Source organism: Gracilinanus agilis, chromosome 1 (genome assembly GCF_016433145.1).
Source record: "Gracilinanus agilis isolate LMUSP501 chromosome 1, AgileGrace, whole genome shotgun sequence".
Taxonomy (NCBI): Eukaryota; Metazoa; Chordata; class Mammalia; order Didelphimorphia; family Didelphidae; genus Gracilinanus; species Gracilinanus agilis.
The window spans coordinates 445,487,700-445,514,563 of NC_058130.1; the positions used below are offsets into that span (position 1 = coordinate 445,487,700).

The 26,864-nt window shown below is 33.2% G+C and overlaps 1 protein-coding gene across 1 annotated transcript in view; it reads right to left on the reverse strand.

The window, feature by feature from the left end:
- The window catches only part of DNAH5 (dynein axonemal heavy chain 5), a 293,673-nt gene that overhangs the window by 162,192 nt on the left and 104,617 nt on the right, over positions 1–26,864 (reverse strand). The window contains exons 31-40 of the mRNA XM_044681991.1: positions 22,564–22,727; positions 15,865–16,021; positions 15,332–15,544; positions 14,002–14,226; positions 12,080–12,252; positions 6,427–6,605; positions 5,784–5,971; positions 3,658–3,852; positions 1,721–1,855; positions 334–441 (exon numbers count right to left, since the gene is read on the reverse strand). Coding sequence (XP_044537926.1) covers positions 334–441; positions 1,721–1,855; positions 3,658–3,852; positions 5,784–5,971; positions 6,427–6,605; positions 12,080–12,252; positions 14,002–14,226; positions 15,332–15,544; positions 15,865–16,021; positions 22,564–22,727 — 1,737 coding nt within the window. The remainder of the gene's footprint in view (positions 1–333; positions 442–1,720; positions 1,856–3,657; positions 3,853–5,783; positions 5,972–6,426; positions 6,606–12,079; positions 12,253–14,001; positions 14,227–15,331; positions 15,545–15,864; positions 16,022–22,563; positions 22,728–26,864) is intronic.

The following is a 26,864-nucleotide window of genomic DNA, read 5'->3' on the forward strand; positions in this document are numbered from 1 at the left end:
GGAAAGAGAGAAAAGAACAGAGGCTAGAATGGGCAGAAAGATTTTTAGTACCACTGGGTTTGCTGAACCCAAATTGCTCTTAGTTTTCTTCCTTATTTTGAGGATGGAAATGACCAATGACTGACTGTTGACACATGGTCAGCCTGGAAAGGAAATGGACTAACTCACTATTCCTCAGAGAAAGACTAATAGCTTATTCTTACACAATGAGAGAGAGAGAGAGAGAGAGAGAGAGAGAGAGAGAGAGAGAGAGAGAGAGAGAGAGAGAGAGAGAGAGAAGAGAGCACAAATAATTTGCTCCTTCATAAACACGCACACACAAAAAATTGTTACCTTTCTGTCAATTGCTGCTTCTAGTTCAGGATAACCTGCCTTATCTAACTGTATGTTTGGGAAAAGGTCTTCAATCAGACTCAGAAATAAAGGTTCATCCTCATCAATCTAAGAAAAAATAAAACAAACAAAAGATGTGAAAAAAATCAGACAAATTATTTTACCAGCAAAATAAAGACGTTTTACCTAAGCTCTGACCAATACAATCCTACATATTTGACAATCATTAATAAATATACACACCATCTTATTTTGAACCTATAGGCTTTCATCATCTTTACCAGAAATCAAAGAAAAATGCCATCTGTTACCAGCACCAAATATGGTACAAAACCTTGATGGTTATTATTCTGTTAATACTTGTTCCAATTAAAGGTGGAAAATACACTAATAGTTTAAACAGATGACTATTAATGAGAAAATTGAGGAATTATGTGGTCTCTTTATACTACTCCTGTGAAGGAAGAATATCTATTCACTTTAAGAGGACCACAAAACATAGAAACATAGGTTTAAAACTGTAAAGGACATTAGAAGACATTAAGTACAACTTCCTCATTTTATTGCTGCAGGATTTGAAGGCAAGAAAGATTAAATGACCTGCCTAGAGCCTCACAATTAATAAGTATCTGAAGGGACATTTGAACTCAGATTTCCTGACTTTAAATCCAGAATTCTATCTACTATATCATTCTGCCTTTGAACTCTATGAATTTTATCTGTCAGTTAATAGAAATAACTGAATGAGCCTTGTTCTCTACTGTAAAATAAATAAATACAAGTTACCTATAAACTTGTAGAATTTAAAATACATTTGCTGACATGTAATTTTTTTAAAACCTTACCTTTTGTCTTAGAATCAATACTGTTTATTGGTTCTAAGACAGAAGAGCAGAAAGGACTTGGCAATAGGGGTCAAGTGACTTGCCCAGGGTCACACAGCTAGGAAGTGTCTGAGGCCAGATTTGAACCCAGGATCTCCCATCTGTGGATCCGGCTCTCAATCTACTGAGTCACCTAGCTGCCTCCCTGCCATGTAATATTGATGTGCATTAACGGGGGAAAATATTTTAGTTCAAAAGAGTAAAGATCATTAGAATTAACAATAGAAATAAAATAGGATCAACCTTAATTGATAGATTTGTTATGCATTCTTTCCTATATAACTATTTTGCCCATGTTTGGTCATTTACTATGGTAATCACAGTAAATATAGATTAAACTAGGTACAATGTAGACAATATCACATTTATCTTCCCTAATATTTTCTGTAGCAATTAAGGGCTTTCTAATGAGCATCTCTAATAAACATCTCTAATAGCTATTAGTGCTTCATCAACTGAACTGGTGCTTAAGTAAGTGAAACATGCCCATCTGTAAAGCTTACCAGTTTAGACAGATTCATATCTCTTAGCACACGCATGACAATGGTGGATTCTGTATCAGTAGGATTGGCTCTTTTTGCTGCTCCCAAAGTCCTGAGTACCGATAAAATGTTACGGAGTCCAAAGTCATAATGCACCTAAGGAATTAGAGGTTTTTTTTATTCTTTCATTATTACGCTTCAGAAAAAAAATATGATTTCTCCAGAAGGATAAGAGAGAGTAATGATGACTAAATGATTTTTATCCATTGATAAAAATCTGTTCTATTTCATGAATATTTTTTTCATGAGTACAAGAATTCATTAAGAAAGACATTAGTGGGGCTACAATAATGGGAAAAATCATTTAAGGAAATTTCCTTGTGGTACACAGACCCTCACATTCACCTTGAAGAAAGGTGAACTCTGTATGGGTGACAGCAAGATAAGAAAAGGCTTAGAAGTAGAAGAAATAGAACTGAACAGAGAAGACAACAACAACAAAAGTAACATGAGAAAACAAACACAGAAATTGGGCTGAAAAATAGAGCATAAGAGTTAGGAGTGTAGAGGTTTGAAGCACCAAATAAGAACTCTGTAATGTGACTTAGTGTGATAATGGAAAGACTTGGAATAGAATAATAAAATAGTTGACATAATGGTTTGGAATGGGCAGAAGGAGAATGTAGGATACTAATGTGAGGGTTATAGTAGATCAAGCACAGAACTTGGATAAATATCTAACGAGCTGTATGTCTTTGGCATAACTTCTCTGTGACTATTCTATTTTGGGATATGCTGGTAAATATATAACAACCAGCTCTCTCTTTTTTAAAAAAAATAGGATATATTTAAAAATTATATCTACATTATTAACATTTTCTTCATCACTTTCTTAAGCCTAACTTAAGACAATCAACAAAGCCATAAATTAAGCTGTAGCATTTGCTGATTTCCAAGCTACAAAGTAGCTTTTCATAATGAAAATTTAACAAGACCTGACTCCAGCACTTTTCTGGTTCTTGTCATCTAAAAACTAAGGAAGCTAGCAGTGTAGCATCATGAACTCCCCAGGCCTTTCAGCACTAATGTTCTATGTTTTGTCAGTAGAAGCTGAGAGAACATAGATGGGATTAAATTCAATAATTCTTTGATTCAACATTTATTAAAAGTTTTCACTGAGCTGGGCTGGTGTAGGATAGAGAGCAGGTAAATGAGTCAAAAAAAAGTCAATTTTCTAGTCTTGTATCTCTTACATAGTGGCTCTGTGCCATAGACAAATTATCTTTCAGAGCCCTAAGTAACTCTTTAAGAACATAAGTTACAGAAGAGTCAATGAACTTCTTCAGTAGAAGACGTATCCACAGTGGAATTTACTCTACTAATAAAATCATAAGTATAAAGCACCCCTTCTTCCCTCCCCACAAAATACATATTATTTTATAATTACATAATAGAGTAATATATCATGTCACTATATATAATATCATCACATGATTAAATTTATTTAAATTAGCAAATACAATATAATTACATAATATATAATATAATGTGATATATTTATCTAATATAATTAATTCTATGTTAACATACTATTTATAATATATAACATTTTAAAATATAAATCTCAGGTAAGCAATCTCTATCCATTCAAGATGACACCTTTTCTGCAATTTATAGTCTTAGAAAGTAGCCAATACATGTCATAGATGGGACTTGACCCCAAGTCATCCTAACTATTGAAAGACGTATTGAAATATCAAAAGGCATCTGTGGCATACATTTCTGGTTTTGTACAAGCAAAGGATTATTATTATTATAAAGGTAATTGTGCTTCTGATTATTTGCCTTTTAAGAGTTTCATTAAATTCCCCCTCAATCCCTATATAATTTTCCAAGAGCAACAATTGGAAAAAAAATTTGACTGAAAACTTTGGGTAACAAACATTGAGTACTCATACCTGCTTAGAGAGCTGCTCCTCACATAGTTTATACAACGTGAAAAACTTTCTTGCCAAGACAATGTTATCAATAAAACCACAGCTAGCCAGCTTCACTCGGATTATAATTTGGCGATCGGGAACCATCATAGCCACTGAACGGAAATTAATCTTTAAATTTTCTGGTAGCTCCTGCCGACCAGCATAGCCAGGATTCTAAAAATAAGAATTTTAATACAACAGTTGGTCAGCACTAATAAGTAATATCCTAAGTCCCTCCAGGTCTCCCTACCCCCATGCAGGTTAGGTTAGTTTTTCCGTGAAAACAATAAAGAACTTCCTCAAGGCTTTAGTTCAGAGGACTGAAGGCTCAGATCTTCTCATAGCCTTCAGTCTATGTCAAATCCATAAGACATAACAGAGTTCAAAGGAGCCATGAGGAGCTAGAAGGGATCTGAGATGTTTGGCTGGTGGAATTGAACCGAATCTTTATTTAGCTGAATTATGTCAACCAGTGCTCAGAGGCTATCTTTGTGGACTATACTTCTGCAATGGCTAAGTAAATCTCCTTTTAGTAGCTGTTCAATGATCAATGAATGTCTTATTTTGCTCCAATATCCAACCTAAACATATCAGGGGTGAGAGAGTGAGGCTCAACCCAGAACAAATACCTACTGCATGCAAAGTATTGAATGAAGCACCAGGGAGAGGCTTCAAACCTGCTAAAACACCAATATCACCTTTATGACTTAGTAAATGGTTCTAGGAGTTGTAGCCAAGAAGAATGCCTGGTGGCTGACCTTCTGCTAATAACAAAATACTAGAGGCAAAGCTTAAATAAAACTTTGCTCTGCTCTTATGAACTACTCTCACAAAGTAAGTACATACATTACAACATTAAAAAAACAAAACTAGGATGCAGATACAGTAAATCTATAATTGTTACCAGTATGACACAATGGAAGAAAGACTTAATTTGCAGTCTTAAGACCTGAGCCTAAATCTTGACCTTTCTCTTATTATATATGTAAAATTAGGAAAGCTACTATGCCTCTCTAATCTTGAACTTCTTCAATGAAATTACTTCTCTTTTTAATTTTTATTTAGTTCATTAATTTAGAATATTTTCTCATGGTTACATGATTCATGTTCTTTCCCTCTTACCAAACCCGTCTAACCCCCCTTAGCCGATGCACAATTCCACTGGGTTTTACATGTGCCATTGATCAAGACCTATTTCCATATTATTAATATTTGCATTAAGGTGATTGTTTAGAGTCTACATCCCCAGTCATATCCCCATTGACCCATGTGATCAAGCAGTTGTTTTTCTTCTGTGTTTCTACTCCCACAGTTCTTCCTCTGAATGTGGCTAGCATTCTTTCTCATAAGTCCCTCAGAATTGTCCTGGATCATTGCATCGCTGCTAGTAGAGAAGTCCATTACATAATGAAATTACTTCTAAAGTCCTTTACATCTCTTGATCTCATGTCACTAACTGGATTAACCATCCCAAGGACCATCAAGGATGACTAATGTGCATGTATTTCTTAACTGGCCAGACCTATGATGTCATCAAAGAAGGGAGCTCCCAATAAGGCATATCCTTTCCTAATGATGAGCCCATGAGCAACTTAGTCTGAGAGAGCTCCTTGGGATCAATAAGCATTTACTAGAAGCAGTAGGTGGCACAGTGGATAGAGCTCCAGTCCTGAATTTGGGAGAACTTGAGTTCAACTCTGAATTCAAACACTGCCTAGCTCTGTGATCCTGAACAAGTCACTTAACACTTTACCAAGCCCTAGCCCTTCTGTCTTAGTTCTTACTTAAATTACTTGGTTCTTACTAAAGCAGAAAGTAAAGATTTTTTTTAATGTGCATTTAATTGACTTGCCTAATGTCACAATGCCAGAAGGATGTAGAAGGATGCAGAGTCTGAACTAGAGCCTAAGTCTTCCTAACTCTGCTATATCATACCGTCTCTAAAATGATGAATTATTATTATCAATCTGCTAGGAGTAACCAAATGAATATACACATGCCAAAATCCACAAAACCAATTAAAAGCAACTAAAATTACATTCCTAGGAGAAAACATTGACTTTATGATCATAATGAAATCAGCGACTGGGTTTATATTTTCTTACCATGGTTAGAAAAAGTCCAAATTCCGGATTCATCTGTATGGTGTCTCCATCAGTAAAAATAAAACTCTTTTTACGCTCCTTCTTACATGTCAAAATAATGGAAATCTGCTGTGCAGCAACGGATAATACTGGTAGATCAATACGGTTAAATTCATCAAAGCAGCCCCAGGACCCTGACTGTGCCAACCCTTAGAAAGGAATTTAAAGAGAGAATCTGATTAATATATAGTATCAGAGAGTTAAGGATAAGGATGTTATATAGGAAGAAGGCTGCTGTCAAAATAAATCAGAGATTAGGTCATTCAGAAATAAAGTAGGAGTATACTGGGAATCAGAAGTTGAGCAAAGTGAACAAAGCAGCCAACTGAGAAAAATGGTTCACATTGGCAGAGATCTTGCAACTTCAGCAAAAGGAATTTTACAACAGTTTGGTTATGTAGATAATGCTTGTTCATATGACTTACCTTAGGATAATTCAGAATTCCCTCTGAGTATTGATTAATTTTGGATTGTTAAAAAACTTATTAAAAGAAAACTTTATTAAAGTTTTTATTAATCATCAATTGATTAATAATTAATAAAAATAATTGCTTATTAAACAAAATGAGCAATTTGCCATACTATACTGACTATTGATTCTCACCTTTAAAAATTCTTCCAAGTCCTCGAAAATCCATCTGGTCTGAGCAGTTGAAAACCACCACATATTTCCCAAGGCATCTTCCCATGTCTTTTGTAGTTTCTGTTTTTCCAGTCCCTGCAGGGCCAGCAGGTGCTCCACCCATGTTCATCCCTAAAGCCTGAGCCAAGGTAATATAGCACCTAAAGAGAAGAGAGAAGTCATATAATATAAGGAACAGAGCCCTGGCCTGGGAACCAAGAGACATGGATTTTAGATGTATGATCATACATACATTGACCTTTATATAATTCCTTCTCTATCAAATGAGAAGATAAGCTAGATGATCTGTATGGTTTTTTATAACTCTAAAAGTCTTTGATTTTTCTTAGTTTGATGACATTGCTCATAATCATCACAAATGGACTTGAATAAATCATCACAAAATGGGCATTACTTCCTGATAAACACTTATTCCGATTCGCTGAAACTCTGTCTTTCTCTGTGCTTGTCTATTATGTTTGTCTGTCTCTCTTTCTTTCACACACATATACACACACACACACACACACACACACACACACACACACTCCTAAGCAGTAGTCTTGTGACTATTCAAGTAGGAAAAGTACATTGAATAAAATTTTGATATGATATGATATAAAATACCCCAGAATAATATAATATGAAAGGAAGCAATTTATAGAAAAGGATTATTTAGTACTAGTATTCTTCAAAAAACAATGGTAACTTCTTAAAGGGAAAAATAATTTCAAATAAATAAATACAGAAAGATTTCCGTTATGGACTCAATAGCCGACAGTATATGTCCCCTCCATCTTAGATAAATTTGTGGAGGGTTATCATCAGAATGATTGCGATATGGTACATTTCTTGGACAAAGCAACTCATGAAGAATTTTTTATCGTATACTAAAAACCAAAGGGTAATAATCTATATAAAAGGAACACAAATATCCATGTGAATTGAATCCATTTCTGAAGTAATATTTTATATTTATAATTTTATGTATTAATGCATATAACAAATATAAATACACATGTATATGGAGCAAACACATGGAACATAGTATATATAGATATATAAATAAAATGTATTCTATTTTATATACATATTCATATATAAAAAACATGTACAGGGTATCCCAAAAGTCTTAATGCAATGTTAAGCTTTAATAGAATAATCCAGAATAGAAATGTAGAAATAAAAATTATGAGGACTACTTATATCAATATTACTCAAAAATATTTTATGAAAAATATACTTATAAAAATGCAAATAACTTTGTGCAGAGAAACAAAGGAAAATACATCTATTAAATCAAGAGTAGGGGCCTCTAGTTAGGAGGTCCAAACTAGCCCTTAGTTTCATTTCATCTTACCTCTGGGATATGTTGTTTTGGTCCCAGCAGTACAAAGAGTAATATTCCCCCTGTTGAACTGCCAAATTTCCTATATATAGGAATGCTTCAGGAATTAATGATTACTTAAAGAGTAGCAAGCACTGGCTAATCAATTAGTGTACCTTTCCTTTTATTTTAATTTTTTCAGATACCAGTGGATACAATCTTAATTGTTTTCTGATATTTTACAATCCAAATTCTCTTCCTCCCTCACAAAGACAGCAGATGATATGATATAGGTTTACATTTGTTATAAAATTTCAAGCATTATTTTCATGGGAATGTTTCTTTTTTACAAGGCAAAAGAAGCAACTAATGTCTAAATATGCAACGATAATGTTTTAAGTGGAAAGTGCATATTGCACAGTGTCAACTGCCTCCCTCTGTTAAGGCATAGCTACTTAAGTAAGACAGTTTAACTATGAGTTGTCAATCATCATCCTGTGAGAACTACCCAGAGGAGGAGCTTCTACAGGCAACAATTTTTCATACCCTTCTTAGAGACACAGAATCTTTGTGTGTATCTGTTTGCATATACATTTTTTAAAATTTTTTGCTACATTCTCCCCAGTACTCTATCATCTCTCCCACCCATTTCTAGTGTGTTTCATTTTGTCCCTTTTTCCAATATCTGTGGGAGTTTTTTCTTATCACCTGTCTCTTCCTTGTTTTCTCTAATCAATTCTTCTCCCTCACATAACTGCCCATATTACATAGTAGAAGTATATTTTATAGTTCATACTATTTTTATTGATTGAAGTTGTGTGCCCTACTTTTAACTTTAAAAATAGGTGAGTTTAACATTTTATAATTTTCAAAATGTAAACAAAAAAATCTAAATTCAGTTACTCATTATTATGCTTCATCCACAATTTATTTTTCTGGCCACTCATTAACCTGAAATGGTGGCAAGAGGAGAGGGAGGAATGGTGTCCCTTCTGCATTAATGTAGATGAAATTATTTTCACATTTATGCTTTATCATCTAATAACAATAAGAAAAGAGTATATAAAAATGGAAGTCCAAAGTCTTTTGATCCTATCATACATTTTTGGTACAGTTTGACTGAAGTGAGTTATGAGCCAGTGAATTTATCAGCATAGGGAACTTTTGGTTTAGAAACTTTTAGCAATGTACATTGGCAAATTGTATATAATTTAAGGACTGAGAGAGTTGTCAGAACACTGAGGGACTGAGTGATTTTCCCAAGGCCAATAGCTAGTATTTGTCAGGGGTGAAGTTTGAACCTTGATCTTACTGACTTCAAGGCTTACTCTCTAAATATTACGTCAAGCTTCCTATCAGATATTCTTATATGAATTCATTAAGCTAACATTTATCAATTATCTCCAAAAAGCTTGGCTCTGGGTTATAAAAATAATAAGTTGAGCTGTAAAATGAAAGGGGAAAACTATGCAAATAAAGGTTCAAAACTGTTCAGATACTTCTGATAGATGTAATCAAAAATAAATAAAGTGAAGTGAAGCTCATAAGTGAACTTCTCTTCAGGGCCAGTCACAAAGATGCTAAAGAGACTCTTATTATAAAAAATAAAACATTTAATGAAATACATAAGGATAAAAAGGATTTCTAACTCTAAGGGATTCTAACTCAACACAAATAAAACTCCCTGGTTCCACAAGGAACCTCTTTCTCCTGTTTCACAGGCTACACTAATCCTACTTGATCTGACTAACCCAAATTTTTACTATTCTAAATAAAACTACAACTATTATTCTTATAATTCTTAAATTCACCTCCAAATTATAAAAATAGGCTAGCTGGTTGAGTCTCAACAAGAATCAAGGTAGGATTCTGAGCCATAATAGACTCAGAGTCCAAACCGATCTTCTCAGAGTCTCATTTGAATTTTCTGATCGTCTATGGCTCTTTTAATCTCAATACATCTGTGATTCTGATTTGTCTTCATTCATTAACACTATAGTATGATTTTCCTTGTGATCAACAGTCACAGGGATTAGGGATATATATCAAACCTGTGATGATTTGATAAGCACTATACTCTAACCAATTGAGCTAATGGTAAAAAAAAAAAAAAAAAAAAAAAAAGACACTGTCATAGTCAATGAAAGTTAGAGTTGAATGGTACTCAGAGATTTTCTAGTATAAATCTCTATTTTATAGGTGAGGAAACAGAAGTCAAAAGAAATGAAATAAATTGTATCTGATGGCATATCTTTTTTTGGAAAATCTGGGACTACAGGTCTAAAATATAAGTATTAGATGCCTAAATTTAATAAACAGTCCATAAAAATAATGAATGAGTTATTTTTCATTGTTATCCTTTTATGATACAGATTCTTTAACCTTATAATATCACTCCTTTTATAATAAACTCAAAAGAAAGATTTTGCTGAAAAATGTTTAATAACTGGTTCTCCAGGGGCAAAAATTATGTATGACATACATCTACATTATTATTTCTCCATCACTTTTCTTAAATCTGGTCAATCAAAAAACATTAAATTTAGTCCTAATCTGTAATGTTTCCCAAATTCTAAGGTGTAAATGCTCACACTAAACATTTAACTATCAGCTCTACAGAGCCAATAAAAGCTGGCCCCATTGCTACACTAAGTCAGTCTATGTACAAGACCAGAATTCTATTTTGTTTCAGATTTGGGGAGAAAGGGGATGGTTTGGATAGATGGGAATAGAAAATAGAAATAGGAAAAAAAGTTGAGAAGGCAGAGTTCCTAACAACAGAGGAAGAAAAAAGAAACAAAAAAAGGAAATAAAAGAAAATAATATAAATAAATCAGGAATTTATAGCACTAGCAAGGCAAGTATAGAAATACAGTTTTCTAGCTTTGCATACATTATTTATTAAACAAATAAAGTGTCTTTATGAAACCCTTCATTTCTGCTACTGTGATTTCTTTTCTAAGGTATGGGTAGATAGCATTTGGGAAATTGTATTGTACCTAAAATGATTCCAATTTGCTCCCTGGGACAGAAGTTCATCCCTAACACAAAATATGGTGATTTCATGGGGCATCATTGCATGAACTATCATGCACTCACAGAAGAACCCAAAATACACATAACCCAAAGGACACTCTAATCATGTTTGAATACCATTATTCAAAGAATTTACAGGCTAACAAGGTAAAGCTTTTTCTGTCCCCTTCAATGTACATGCACCTAACTTCCTTCCTGTTATAGATTCTAAAAGGCCTTTAATAATCTAATCTTGTTATTCAAGAACTTTTAGTTGTGTCAGATCCTTCATGAGTTCATGGGCTGGGGTGGGAGGGGATGAGTTTGACAAAGATATTGGAGTGGTTTGCCATTTCCTTCTCCAAATCATTTTACAGGTAAGGAAACTGAGACAAAAAAGATTAAGTAACTTGTCTAGCATCACACAACTAGTAAATGTCTGAGGCCAAATATGAACTCAAGATGAGTTTTCCTGATTCCAGGTCTTGTACTCAATCCACTTCATCACCTATCACTTAACCTAAACTAAACATGGGCTTACTTGTATTTTAGAAGAAAAGGGATTAGAACAAGCAAACAAACTAAATTCACTTGAGGGGATAGGATAAGGGATGGAATTATCCTCTCTCTGATGTAGAAAGAAAGAATAAACATATATGGCCTTAACTTCAAATGGTGGGAAGAGGAACATGGAGAGTCAAAGACTTGCAAAATTTTATTCTTGGAGAGGATCTTTTAAAATCTCAAGTTCATTCCCTTCATTTTACAGATGAGGAAATTGAGACCCAAAGAGGATAAATAAGTTGTCCTAGTAATAGAGCTAAAATCAGAATCTAAATCTCTTGACCTCCAAATCAATATTCTTTCTACTTTCTCTGATATATTTGCATTCCATTGCTTTCTTGCTCATTATTTTAATAGGATGGGACTAAGTAGCAGCACCTCTAAGATGATAGTCCAGGCCAACCATGCTTTGTAACACTTTTTTATTTCCATAAAAACAAAGAACAGTCCATTCATCCTGGCCCTTCAATTTCCACAAAGGTCACTTTAACTTTGTCTCAATTGAGACAAAGTGAAATTGCTTTGTATGGGCTCCTCCTGGGCAAGTCTGGTGAGATTTTTATCTCTATCCAGCATAAAATATATGGGAAAACTCACATATAATGCTAAAAATGTCTGGGTTTCAAAGACTTTAGATACAAAAGAACCGATAAAACCTGAAGACATAATAAAACCCCCTAAGCATTTTAAAAAGAAGAAAGGAGAAAAATCACAGAATCCGTCCATCACCTATCTGTGAGAGGAGTTATGACAAGTCTGTCAGTGCAGCCTAAAAATTCATTCTGGTATATAAAAGCGACATCTGTGATATGAATCATCATCTTGTCAGCGTCTTCATTAAAATAAAACCTGCACTGTTTCAGCCACTCGAAATCGGTAGGATTCTTGATATGCATATGACACTGAAATTTAAAATATATACTTGATTACAAAAGAGAGAACAATTCATTTCAAACATATAAATTAACATCTGGTGAGGCCGCAAAGAGTAGTAAAGAGGATCAATTGGAATTCCTGAAAATTCTGGGTTGGAGAAAGGATCTACTCTTTATTTCACAGCCTCAGAAAAAAACCTTCTGTAAAATCATGGTGATAATGTAATTGAGAAAAGTGCCTTCCTTAAGTAAGATGTATGTACACATCCAATGAAACTAAATATCTACATAAGATACAAAATTCTTAAATTAGCCTAAGAAATTAAGAAGGCAAAATACTTTCCCACAGATATATTCACAAAATACAATCTATGATGAAGACAAAAAGCATCTTAGATTTAGCATGCAAAAACACACATGGGCAAACACAATTTAAAATAAAGAATAATTAATTTTTTAAAGAATTATTGAGCTTTTATATCAGAAAAAAGCAAATCTAAAATTCCCACAATCACACAATATCTTCTAACAGGTATTATTATGTTTTCAGTTAATGGTATTTCCATTTGAATTTTTAATAAAATATTACATTTTCTACATTTAATAAAGAAAAACCCCTAATTTCCAAAGCTTTTTGACTCTCAAATCTATTTAAGATTGAATATGTACTCAAGAATTAAAATATATTATCATTCTAGATTATTGCACTAATTATTCACATTATTTCTGGGCCAATGTTTCTTAGTTCTTTATCTTATCTAACTACATGTATATTAAAATATAGAATTTAAAAATTGGAAGTATTGGATTTGAAGTTGGAGGACCTAGACTCATATACCATCACTGCCTTTTGCTACAAGGCTGACCTTTAATGAAACCACTTAACCTTTTGGGGACTCATTTACCTCATATATAAAATGAAGCAGTTTAGACTATATAACCTCTAAGGTCCTTTTTGGTCTTATATCTATGACCTCAAGACATTTAAGATAGAAAAGAAACCCTAGAATAAAACCAGTACTTCATTAATTAAAGCAGAAGTAAGCTGCCTCCTTAACCTTCATAACCAATTGAATATTTCATAAAAGCAGCTTTTCTTCCTATCTTGTTGCCCATTTTTCCTTTCCTTGAAACTTTTCTATGCTTACCAATTTTTAAAGGCATAAAGCTAATATAATATCTAGAAGGTAACATATATTAAGTGTGAAGAATGCAAACATGGCAAAAATTATTAAAGAGGCGTACTGAACAAAAAAATAGAATATCCTAGTAAGCATTTTTACTAACAATGAAATTGGTCTGAATAGCAGTGATAATCTTTATGATGTTTTAAAGTAATGAATATTTTTGTAAAGATGAGATCTGCTTTGATGGGTTCTTTTATCTGTGTATGTGTCTATGTACACATACATGTATAAATACATATATAATGCATACATATATTCTCACACATGTATTCCCTGTATTGATGAAATCACAGAGCAGAAGTCTATCCTTTCCCTAAAAGAGAAACTATTAGACAAGTGGAAAGGCAGACAGACAAGCAACAGACAGAAAGAAACAATATGAAAGCTGAATGATGAGTTTTTCGGTATATTTAAAAAATGTAAATTCCAAATATAGTTTTTTCATAATTTAAAAGTAATTAAGATAAAAAAACATAATCAATTATCATCATGAAGAAAATTATTAAGCTGAACTACAACTTTTATTTTGATTTAATTAAATCAAAACCAACTAAGTAAGCAGATAGTGCAGGCTACAAAAATCATTTACCAGCTCATCAAAGATATCCCTTTGGTGGACATGAATAGTAATCAAAGTCTCATATTTCACACGTTCCACAGAAGTTAAATCCTTCGTGGTCATGTCTATCAGTGTATTCAATAGTTCTAGGAAAGATTGATTTGTTTTCTGCATGACTTTTTTATCAAACTTGGCATTGGTGAGAGCTTCTTCTGAATCTCTTGTCCATATCAACTGAATTCCTAACAATCCAACCTAATAGAAACAAATAAACAAAAAAACAATGTAAGCATATTTTATAGAGATATTTAAACAGAATTATGTACAAAATAAGTGGCTATTATTTATCAAAATGTAAATTCAAAATCTTTTCTAGGAGATAGAGTTCCCCTTCACAAGAAGGCAGAATGATGCAATCATGGACATTGGAGAGGAAATTCTTGCTCTAATAACAATTGTACTACTTAGTCTCAAAAGGTTGCTTTCAACTTAGAAATTTTCTTATGCCAATTGCCCTCCAGTCTAAAGTCATTGCTCCTGCCTTCACTCTCAAATTCTCTAGAAATTGCATTATATGTATATGTACACACACACATATATATATACCTCCATACACACATTTGTGTGAGGATATATGTATGCATTATATATTTATATATACATGTATATGTACATAGACACATACACAGATATATTTATGTAGTTTATAATACACACATACACATATATATGTGGCAAATTAGGACTGCATTCTCTTGAAATGCCTCTTGTATTACTGTTAAGGGGTTTTTGTTTGTTTTGCTTTGTTTTAAAGGTTTTTGTTCTCTATGAATGTCTAAGCATTTTCTTCACTAGATCATTGTAATTTCCTTGATGGAAACCACCACTTTCCTGATTCTTTATGACCCCTCAGCAGGTAAAGCAATACTACCATTTGGAAGCAATTAGGAAATAGTATTTCCTCTGGAAAACAAACAATTTTATGTATTTTAGTTAGTTCTTCATTCTATCAGTAAATGTGTTTTATCATATTTTATGAGTAACATACATTGAGACTGAATTGTTAGAAAATTCAAACAAGCAATAATATGAAATATGTTTTATATATCATTTCTTTGGTATAAAGACCAATTTCACATTGCACATAAAATTCCAAAAGGGACTTTATCTGTGTGTTTTTTAAAGTTTAAACAAATATAATTAGGTAATTTGTGAACCGATTTTTATCCCCTTTCTAGTCACAAAAATCAATATGCTTGAGCTTTGTTTTAGCACAATCATTCCAGAAAAACAAAAGATACACTTTCAGAAATCTTAAAAGAACATTTTACACAAAAGACTATCTCAGTTCAATATTGACCTGTGCAGGGAAGGAGGAAAGAAATTCAATCAGTTGGAAACCGGGTTCCTGAATATTTGTGGATGCCTGGCGAATCACAAGATGTAATGAAGACTGAGATTCTTGCAAGAGAGAATTAAGCCAAACTTCCACATTGCCCTCTGCCATCACAGGTTTATCCAATTCAATCATCTCACCCTCACGCGAGGAAATTGACACAATACGATCATAGATCTAGGTTAGACATAAAAAAAAATATATTCATATAGAAATGAAGATAAATGCACTAACTTTTTTCTCCATTACATTTTTCTCCTGATCTCATTTCTTTTTTTCTTCAAGTTAAACTTTCAACATAAGAAATGAAGTAAAAGTAAGGTTCAGAACTGACTATAAAAAGAGAAAATACCTTAAATTATGAAATTTCACTGTACAGAGATGGATTCTCCATAATGTTTTTAAATATTCTATGACTCTATGAGCTTTAAACATATTTATATTTTTCATAATAATAAGCAAAAAGTACATTAGTAAAAAAACAAAATTGAGCATACCTTTTCATGAAATTTGACAGATTTTATGTTGTCAAATACATTCAGCAAATGAGCCTGTATAGTGTGAGAGTCTGATGCTTGACCAAGAATCTCCAAAAGGGCAGGATCAGAGACAAAAAAGAACCGAGGAAAAGAAAGTCGTTTTTTCTCCAAGTAGCTGATTGGCAAAGGAGGAAAACAAATATGAATTTACTTAAATGCATTTTAAATTTGTTTTTCTGGCAACTTAATTTTTCAGGGGTATGTATGTATTTGCAGGTATGTGTGACTGTTTTAAACTCTGTGACTTTTTCCACTACTAATTCTGTAATCCAGACACTTAAGATGGGGAGAAAGACCAACTTACACAAAAATATTTATAGAAGCTCTTTTTGTGTTGGCAAAGAACTAGAAACTGAAGTATTGCCCATTAAATGGGGAATAGCAGAATAAGTTATGGTATCTGATTTTAATGTAATATAATTGTACAGTAGGAAATGACAAATAAGATATTCACTTAAAAAAAAAAACCTAGAAAGATTCACATGAAGTGATGCAAAGTGAAGTGAGTAGAACCAGGAGACCACTGCACATAATACCAGCAATAAAGTTCAACTGTGAATGATTTAACTATCATCAACAAAGCAAGACTTATGACAATGAAGGCTATCCAACACCACAAAAGTAATTGATGGAGTCTAAATGCAGATTAAAGTATATTGTTTTTTGCCTTGTTTCTTCCATAAAATTTTCTCAAGTATAAGCAACATTTTCTTTATTTCACAGCATGACAAAAATAAGCATGTATATGACCTGCCTTCTTGGGGAGGGAGGAGTAAGACAATATTGATTGCAAAACATGAGAAAATTATTACTAAAATTTTATTGATATATGTGGAAAAAATATTTTTAAAAAAAAAAGTTTATGACTTTTTAAAAATCTTTTCCCTTGAATATTACTTTTGTTGGCAATGTTAGCAATTCAAACTTTCCACAATCTGATTGCAAATTATGACTTTTGGAGAGTGCCTAGTAATCACAGCTTTTCTGCATAATCCATAGGTAGGAAGAAGATCTATATTTTGGTTTAACCAAGGAAAATCTTGCTTCTATTTTTGTACAAACTGACTCTAATTGTGTTCAGTTTCTTTTCTATGGACACCTGGGCACTTTTTTCTACTGTCAGCACAAGAATGGTGGCAGGAAGGATAGTTAGATTTAAGAGCTATTGCTACAATTGAGTCAATGTAACTTTTCCTTCAAATCTCAGTGTAGGAGCTACTTCTTCTATGAAATTTTGTGTTGTTTTTTTATGTCTGCAACTTAAAGGAGTGCTTCTGCCTTTAAATTTCCCCAATGTAATATACTGATCTCTCTCTTTTTCTCCATTCTGTTCTACTTTATATTCTATCGGGTATATTTTTGTTTCTTCCTTTGTTATTCAGTCAAATTTTAGTCATATCTGACTCTTCATGATCCTATTTGGAGTTTTCTTAGCAAAGATACTAGAGTGATTTACCACTGCCTTCTGCAGCTCTTTTTACAGATGAGGAAACCGAGGCAAACATACCCAGGGATACATGAGTCTTCCTGATGCTAGGCCTGGCACTCTATCCATCGTATCACCTAGCTGCCCATTTTCTCCCCAGGAATGTAAACTCCTTAAGAATAGAGATTCTGCAGTTTTCATTTTTGTATACTCAGCACTTAGCAGAGAATTATACACACAGTGTGCATTTAATGCATGTCTACTGAATTCATTTGAGGAACTGTTAATTGATTGAATGTGTGAGTGGAGAAAGAGACAAGAATGGAAGAAGTCTTAGGGAGAAGATAACTACTATCAGCAGGAACAGAGAAATAAGAAGTTAAAGAAGATGATGAGCTTAACATATTCAACGGATGGGGAGCCATTCAAAGAGACTAAAAGAGAATAATTAAAGAAAATAAGAAAAGTATACACTGCGTTGTCATGGAAATCAGAAAGATGTGAAAGAAATGGGTATAAGGTATCTATTGTATCCCATTTCAAAGAGGTATTAAAGGTAAAAAATACTTGATAAGAAAGTCATTCCTTATTTTGAAGTGATTTCTTTTAATAGAGTAGAATTGGGGAAAGGAAGAAAATAAGCATTTATAAAGCACTACTTTTCCTAGGCACTGTGTGAAGTGTTTTACAAATATTATCTCATTCAGTCCTCCCAGTATCTCTGCAAGTTTGTTGCTATTATTATCCTCATTTTACAAATAATGAAAGGGAGGCAAAGAGAAGCTAAGTGACTTGCCCAGTTTCACACAGTGAGTGTCTGGACAGTATTTGAACTCACTTATTCCTGACTAGTCTCCTATTCACTGTACCTCTAGACATAGGTGCCAGCTTTCCAAGATTGCAAGGAGTTGGGAAATAAGTAGGTTCTAATGATGTAGAAGAAGTAGAGACAGTTAGGTATAGAGCGTCAGGCCTGGAGTCCAGAGGATCATGGTTCAAATCTGGTCTCAGACTCATCCTCACTATGTGACCCTGGGCAAGTCACTTAATCCTGATTACCTAGTTCTTGCTTTTCTTCTGTCTCAAAATTGACACTAAGAAGGTAAGAGTTATTTTTTTAAAGACTCAGTTTAAATCCTTCCGTTAAGAGGTAATTAGATGGCTCAGATGATAGAGAGCCAAACCTAGTGACAGGAGACCCTGAGTTTAAATGTGGCCTTAGGTACTTCTTAGCTATTTGATCCTGGACAAGTTGCTTAATTACAGTTGCCTAGATCTTACTGATCTTCTGCCCAGAAACCAACACTTAGTAAGGTTAGGGTTTTTTTTTATTAAAAAAATAATAAGGAGCAGCTGGGTAGCTCAGTGGATTGAGAGCCAGGCCTAGAGATGGGAGGTCCTACATTCAAATCTAGTCTCAAACACTTCCCAGCTGTGTGACCCTGGGCAAGTCACTTGACCCCCTTTGCCTACCCTTACCACTCTTCCACCTATGAGCCAATACACAGTACTGACTCCAAGACAGGAGGTAAGGGTTTTAAAAAATAATAATAATAATAATAATAATTTTTAAGTGGAGGCAGTAACTGTCCATTCATCTGTCTTAAAAAAAAAGTTTAGCAGTGACAAATAAGAAAAATATGAGAACATCTAGAGAAAGAAAAAACATCCAGAAAAAAAGAACTTTGTAAGATTAGTCAACCAATATTTTTTTTTCAGTTTTTTTTTTTGTTTTTTTTTTTTAAACCCTTGTACTTCGGTGTATTGTCTTATAGATGGAAGCTTTGTAAGGGTGGGCAATGGGGGTCAAGTGACTTGCCCAGGGTCACACAGCTGGGAAGTGGCTGAGGCTAGGTTTGAACCTAGGACCTCCTGTCTCTAGGCCTGTGAACCAATATTTTTTGCTCCTTGCTATATGCCACCAACTGCACTAAATGCTATGAATACCAAAAAGACAAATATATATATATATGCATATATATATATATATATCCCCTTATTGAGTAGCTCACATTTTAAATGGGGAGACAACATGTAAATTACTATGTATATACAAAATATACACATTGTAAATAGAAGGTTATCCTAAAATGAATGCAATACAGTTGGAAGTGTCAAGAAATTCCTCCTGCAGAAGGTGAGATTTGAGCTGAATCTTGGAGATAGTCTCTAAGAGGCAGAGGTGAGGAAGGAGAACATTTCAGACATGAGAGACAGCAGATACAAAGGCTTCATGAAGTTAGGAAGTAGTAGGTTGTATGTAAAAAGCAGAAAATACTCAAGTAGTTGGATCATAAAATGGAATAAAATATAAGAAGGAGTGCAGCAGAAGGAACAAGCATTTATCAGGTGCCTGCTATTTGCCAGGCACTGTGCTCAGTGTTTTATAAATATTATCTCTTGTGGAAAAATATTGAAAAGGTTAGAAGGGACTGAGTTGCAAATGGCTTTAAAAACCAAACTGAACATTTTCTACTTGATCCTATACTCAATAAGATGCTGCTTGAGTTTACTGAAAAGGAGGGTTGTATGGTCAGTCCTATGTTTTAGGAAAATCTCTTTTGCAGATATTTAAGGATGAATTAAAATGGAAGCAAAAGAGATACTTAAGTCAAAGAAACAAGGACATTATGATAGTTCAGCTGATTATGTTTTATGAATAGTGTTTTAAATCTCTTAATTTTCTAAATTTATTTCATATGTATCTGTGTCCTACAGTCTGATGAATTTGGTGAACTTTCTGTGGGTATTTGGAAAAATAAACTCCATTTCAGATTGTTGAGTTTGAGTGGTCCAAGGATTATCCACTTTGAGATGTCTAAAAGGCAGATATTTATATGAGATTGGAAGTTAGAAAAGAGATAAGGGCCCAATAAATAAATCTGAGAATCAACCCAGAGAGATGACAATTGAACTCATGAGAGCTGATAAGATCAAAAAGCAACATATTAGAGAGAAAGAAGAGAAAATACCCAGGATAGAAACTTGGAGAACACCATGGTTATTGAGCATGACCTGGATGAAGATCCAGGAAAGGTGACCAAGAAAGAGTGGTCAGACAGATCAGATAAAAACCAAGAATGAGTTTTATCTCAAAAATGAGAGACAGAGAGAGAGAGAGAATGAAAGGATATCCAGGTTCAAGTTGGACATCATCTGAACTATCTTCAACTCTGAGCACTTGGAAATGTAACAAATAAACAAACAAACAAACAAACAAATAAATGGATGAATGAATGAATAAATAAATAAATAGATAAACAGATAAGTGAATGAATGAATGAATAAATAAATAAGTAGATAGATAGATGGATGAATAAATAAATGAATGAATGAATGAATAAGATTGGCTCAATAATAAAGAGAATAATCTAGAAATCAGAGCTAAAAATGACTAGACAACTTTAGGACTTAGTGAGTTCCCAGACATTGGAATTCTTTAAACAGAAGATTGTTAATCAGGTATCATGAATAAAAAAGAAGTAATTCACCTTTCAGTTGGAAGCTGAGCAAGGTGACTTTTGTATCCCCTTCTAGTCCTAAGAGTCTATGATTCTATAGACAATCACCAAATATTTATTGAATTCTTACTCTCTGTAAGGAGCCTTACTGCTGTACATTGATAGTGTGGTGTGGGATGCAGGATTTCAGTATATGACAAGATGGGAGAATTGGACAGCTTCCCAGACCTTTCAGTCACCATCCTCTTTATGGAGGCATAATTATTTTCTTTGAGGTAAATTCTCACATCAGATATATCAATGTATATCATCAATGTATTAAAACACAACTCAAAAATCTATGTACGTGAATTGGGAATTATCTAAGGTCCTGTTTATATCCATGAATATAATCATAAATAAATCACCAAACACAAAATTTCTCAGTTGTCAATTATTTTGAAGCAATTAAAAGGTTAATGAAAAGAAAATCAATATTTAAAGATATTTAGGATTTAACTGTTTTAATACTTTTTTAAGGCTCAGACCCTTGACTTTATCAATGTTGAGAAACTCCAGTGAAGAAACATAATCCATGTAAATCTCCACTTTTCTGTAATCCTGGTCTTAGAAAATCCCCCAAATGACTTACAGGTTGAGGTTGGGCCAGGGTCACACAGACAAGATGGGTCAAAAGCAAGATTGAACCCAAGTCTTCCCAGCTCTAAGCTCAATTTTCTCCATTCTACCTCTAAGTCTCTGAACATAACTATTATACAAAATTTCCAAACAAATTTATTTCATTTTCTGAATAATTTTATTTTGATTAAACATGGTAAAAGGCCAGGAGCAATTTTGCTTCTCTTCCAATTAAACTAGCATATTTATACTTACATTAAGTACTAATTTACATGTAATCCTTAAAGCATAGCCATATAACATTTAGTCTTATTCAGATACACTATGGTCAGCTGTATATCACAAAATATTTTGTTCCTTCTGAGAATGCCTTTCAGAGAAGTATCTGAAACTCATGTGAGCTGAATTCAAATGACTGTTTAAGGTCCCTTGTGCCTCTAAGACCTACATTTTTATGATTCTATGAAAGAAATATTGAAAGGATCAGAATTTACAGTCATCTGAAGAAAGACTAGGGTTTCAAACAGTTTGTTTCATTTATCCTTCAGGGAAGCCATCTGATCACAAACTTATATCTCTGAAACGCTTGATGAAAGGCAGCTTTCCTTAATTGATAACCTACATCAGTAATTTAATTCATTTAGCACCTATTAAGCACCAGACTCTGCACTACATAATTTGGCATTCATTGTGTGTTGTTGGGGCTTTTTTGTTTGTTTGTTTGTTTTCTTTCAGGTTTTTTTTTTGGCCTAGACCTGGAATTTTCTCAATGTGAGGAATTCCTCACATGGAAACTCCCTATAATGATGCAAATCAGTCTGACTGCAACTTACCCTCTTGCTGATGGCTTTAGAAAGCAAAGTGACTTGTCTATAATCATAAAACCAGTAGATGTCAGAGGCAGAACCTGAATCCAGGTCTTCTTCACTACAAAATTAACCATCTAAACACATTACATGTTCCTTCCTGGTGTTAGAATGACCTAAATATTAGCATTCTAGGTTAATCCTGTAACTAAAAAACTTCAGGTCAGATTTACCACTGAACCAATGATGAATAACACAGTGAAATTATGCATTCTCTAAAGCCTTGGGACTTTTCAGTTCTCAGATGATCTGAGCCCTGTCAAGAGTCCTGTGCTATAAGTCTTACCCAGTAAGTGATTTCTGACAGATTTCCAGTTGATCTAATAAGTGTGGCAATAACTGCCCCATGGTCTCATCTCCAACACAGCATTGTACTACATTTGGCATATCACGTGCCCGTATCATGATCTTCACCCAAGATTTATCTATATTGGAAAAACACTTGGCTTCCTAGTGGCATAAAGACAAAAGAAAGTGAATTTACACAGCTGTGAAAGATGAATTCTGTAACATCTCCTGCATCCTGTCAGAGTTAATGTTTCTAAGTATTTTGTTTGTTCGGATAGTACACCAAACATCATGTATCTCCTTGTTTGTAAAATAGGAAAGCGGAAAGGGTGGAAAATTCTTCCCCCTCATTTCTCAGCTCCCTTCCTGGCTCTCAATCTATAAACTTCAGATGCTCAGTATATTTGATAAGCAGCATATCACTCCCTTCCTGGTAGGAGGGCTTGTATCTCTTCTTTGTTATCCCAAAGTAATTTCCACCTTGCTTTCTATACCATGCCGTATCATCTTCTACATTTATCTTACTCTCATGTTCCCTTGGTAGTATCAGATAAGAATTAGAACACTAGATAGAAAGCCAAAAAACCTGAATTCAAGTACTGACTCTACTACTCAAGTAACAGAAAAAAATATATAAAATAATATTCCTAATAAACAATGATAAAAATTTTTAAATATGATATTAGTAAAAAGATTCAAACAAAATATTTAAAAGATTAAAAACCACAGCCTTGTTGGATTTGTAAAAATAATGCAAGATTGTTTCCATATAAGGACAACTATTTTTTAAAACAATACTAATAATAAAACTTGTTTAAGAAACAGATGTTTATAGCAACAGATGTTAAAAAAGGCTTTGGGAAAAGTGTATCATCCATTTCTGCTAAAAAAAACTAGTAACCATAGAAACAAATAGAATTTTTCTTAATATAACAAATATTATTCATCTAAAACCAAGAACAAACATTATACATAATAGAGAATAGAGACTTTCCAAAAAGTTAAGAGATGAAGCCTTCATAATCATTATTACCATTACTATATAATAGTATTAGAAATGCTAGCTATCACATTAAAAAAGAAAAATTGAGGAAATAAGCTCAGGCAAAGAGTAAGCAATACTGTTATTTTTCACAGGTGTTATGTTGGACTATCTAACAAACCTGAAAAAAAGTCATATAAAAATTAATAGCATTAACAAATTCATTAAAGTTTTAATACATAAAATAGATCATAAGCATTTCTATATTTCACCAACAAAAAGAGAGATAAAGTGAAATAATTATATACATAAAATACCTAAGAATATATACACAAGAACTTTATGAATGTAATAATAAAACTCTCTTTATAGAAATAAATACAGATCTAATTAATTTTAAAAACAATATTTATTTTAAAGTCATGTCTATAAAAAAATGGCAATTCAAGTTAAATTTTTTACTTATTAATTTCCAAGTCAATCTATCAAAGAATTATTTTGTAGAAAAAGAAAAAATACAATAATGGAATTCATTTAGAGAAAATAAAGGTCAAGAATCTCAACAGAAATATTCAAAAAATGAGAAAGAAATAGGTCTACTAATGAGAGATCTTAAACCATATTATAACAGTATCCATCAAAATGATTCTTAGTAGATTAAAAAGTGTAAAAGTTTATAGTGCACCATATTAGGTACACAATACACAAAAGAAAAAAATACAGTAACACAGTGTTTGATAAAACTAAAGACCCCAGTTAATGGGGTTCAAATTCACTATTCAATTAAAAACTGCTTGAAAAACTTGAACAGAAATATGCAGAAATTAGGTGTAGATCATCAGAAAGAAGTAACTGGTAACAAATTTTTACAAAAAATTTTCTCTGATAAAGTCCTCATATATAAGACATAAAACCGATTCAAATTAAAAGAAGTCTCTAATAGGCAAATGATCAAAGAACATGAATAAGAAATTTTCATATGAATCAATATTTAATTCCATACTATCAACAACTTTATGAAAAAAGGTTCCCAATCACTAATAATTGGAAAAATTAAAAATAAAGTAACTCATATTCCTTCAAAAGATGCATCAGATTATCAAAGAAAAAAAAAGAGGAAAATGGCAAATCTTGGAGGTGCTATAGGAAAACAGGCACACTAAAGCAGTGCTGGAGGAGTTACAAATTGGTCTAGTCATTTTGGAAAGCAGTTTATACTGTGCTTCCAAAATCACTAAACTCCCCATGTACTTGTAGCTGAATGTTACTAGAATTAGGGTGAAACCATGCAAAAAAAATAAAAGTAGAAATAGATCCATGTTTTAAAATATTTATAATGACTCTTTTTCATTAATCATATAGTTGAAACTGAAGAGCTGCCCACCTATTAGGGAATAGCTAAAGAAATTGTATTATATGAATATTATACTAACAGTGAATATTATATCATAAATAATGGTGATTATTGGGGAAAATAATTGAGAATCATTACAAATCTCATCAATATACTGACAAATTAAAATTAAAGAAGGCTGATAATAAAACATACTACCCACTTTCTGGCAATGAGATGAAGGTCTCGAAATAAAGAATGAGACATAATTTTGGATAAAATAAATGAAAGAATGTCATTTACTTCTCTTGGGGGGGTGGGGTTTCCTTTGTTGTTATTGTTTGGTTTGAGGGGGATTTGAAAGGATAAGAAAAAAGAGAAAGAGATCTTACATGGAAAAATTCTAAAAGTGATTTAAATAATAAAAACAATGTCACAAGAGAAAAATAACTTTTATTCTTTGAAATTATGAAAGTGGACTTTTCTTCTTCTAACAGTCAAGTAGAAGAAATGGAATCATGAATGTCAAAACAGCTTTAGAATTTTCAGTGGAATCCTTTCACTGACTGAATATGCAAGGAGTCTAGAAGCCCACTCTCCTAATATTATCTCCCATTATGCAAATTTTTCTGGTTTAAACTGGCTATTAAAACTCTCCAGTACCTTGTTGATGCAGCATGGTTATAATTCATATTTCTCATCTAGAATAGGCCTTTTTGGTTAATTTTTTAGATACTACTCTAGTTCCTACTCCATGCTTCCTGGGTATATCACCTTTCAGCAGCCATAGCAGATCCTTTTTCCTGAAAACTTGATATAAACATAAGATCCCAGTGGCTCTGGACCTTTGATCAGAAAGTCCATTCCACTACTTATTTTGGCCACTATCCAATATTCTCTGCCTCCTGTAAGGACAAGGATCTATCCTGTATTGCTAAACATGCAGAAGTTATGCTTGGCTTCAAGAATCAATAAATCATTCTAGTCCATGCTATTGTCCTTGCATGACCACCACTAAAGCTCTGTCCTAAATTTATTTGACATTTATGTTATCTTATATCAAGCAGGAACAGACTTGATAAAAAATCTATCTCAGAAACAGGAATAAAGAGGGGAAATTAAATACCATAGTAAGTTAAATTTACAAACAAGTTTTTAAGTTTAAAATGCATTATAAAAATACTTTGATTTCATATGCAATTCAAAAAGAATGTGCTAAGCACTGAGATGCAATAAAAAAACTTTTAAAAAATACAATTAAACTTCTCAAAATATACTCCATGTATGTTTAACCTGATTACAGCAATTTGAGGAGGAAAAATGCTCTCAATATGTTTCATGTGGGAGAGGTAGTATCTTTTTTTACATTTTCAACCCACAATTTTATACTAGAGATGTAATTAGGTGTCTTATACCTTTCATTATTTCAAAATGTTACTTGTGTAAGAATAAATTATCATAACTTCATCAAGATAACCTCTCCAAAATTCTATATTCTTCTATATTTTTGGCTTAAAATTTTCTGAAGTTTTCCATTGCATACTGGGAGCTAAGATAGTTGAATAAAGAATGCATCAGTCACCCAGTCCCTAGAGAGAGAGAGAGAGAGAGAGAGACAGAGACAGAGAGAGAGAGAGAGAGAGAGAGAGAGAGAGAGAGAGAGAGAGAGAGAGAGGAGAGAGAGAGAGAGAGAAGAAATTGCCTCAAAAGAAAAGAAAGATGGAGGAATACATCTCACTAGGGTAAGATGAGAGAGCAATCCAAATAGCATAGCATCTGCAAGAACCTGCAGGACTTGGAGCAGCACAACATGCCATTGCTGCACTAGAGACAATGAAGCTACAGAACAGGAATAAGCCTAGCCTGAACCACTTTACACAGTTACAGAAAGCAGAGAAAGCTGGAAACCTATGAATTCTCACATGGCCATGGAGCCCTGACGACATAAGGATACAGAGAAAAGGAATTGGAACTTCAGGACCCT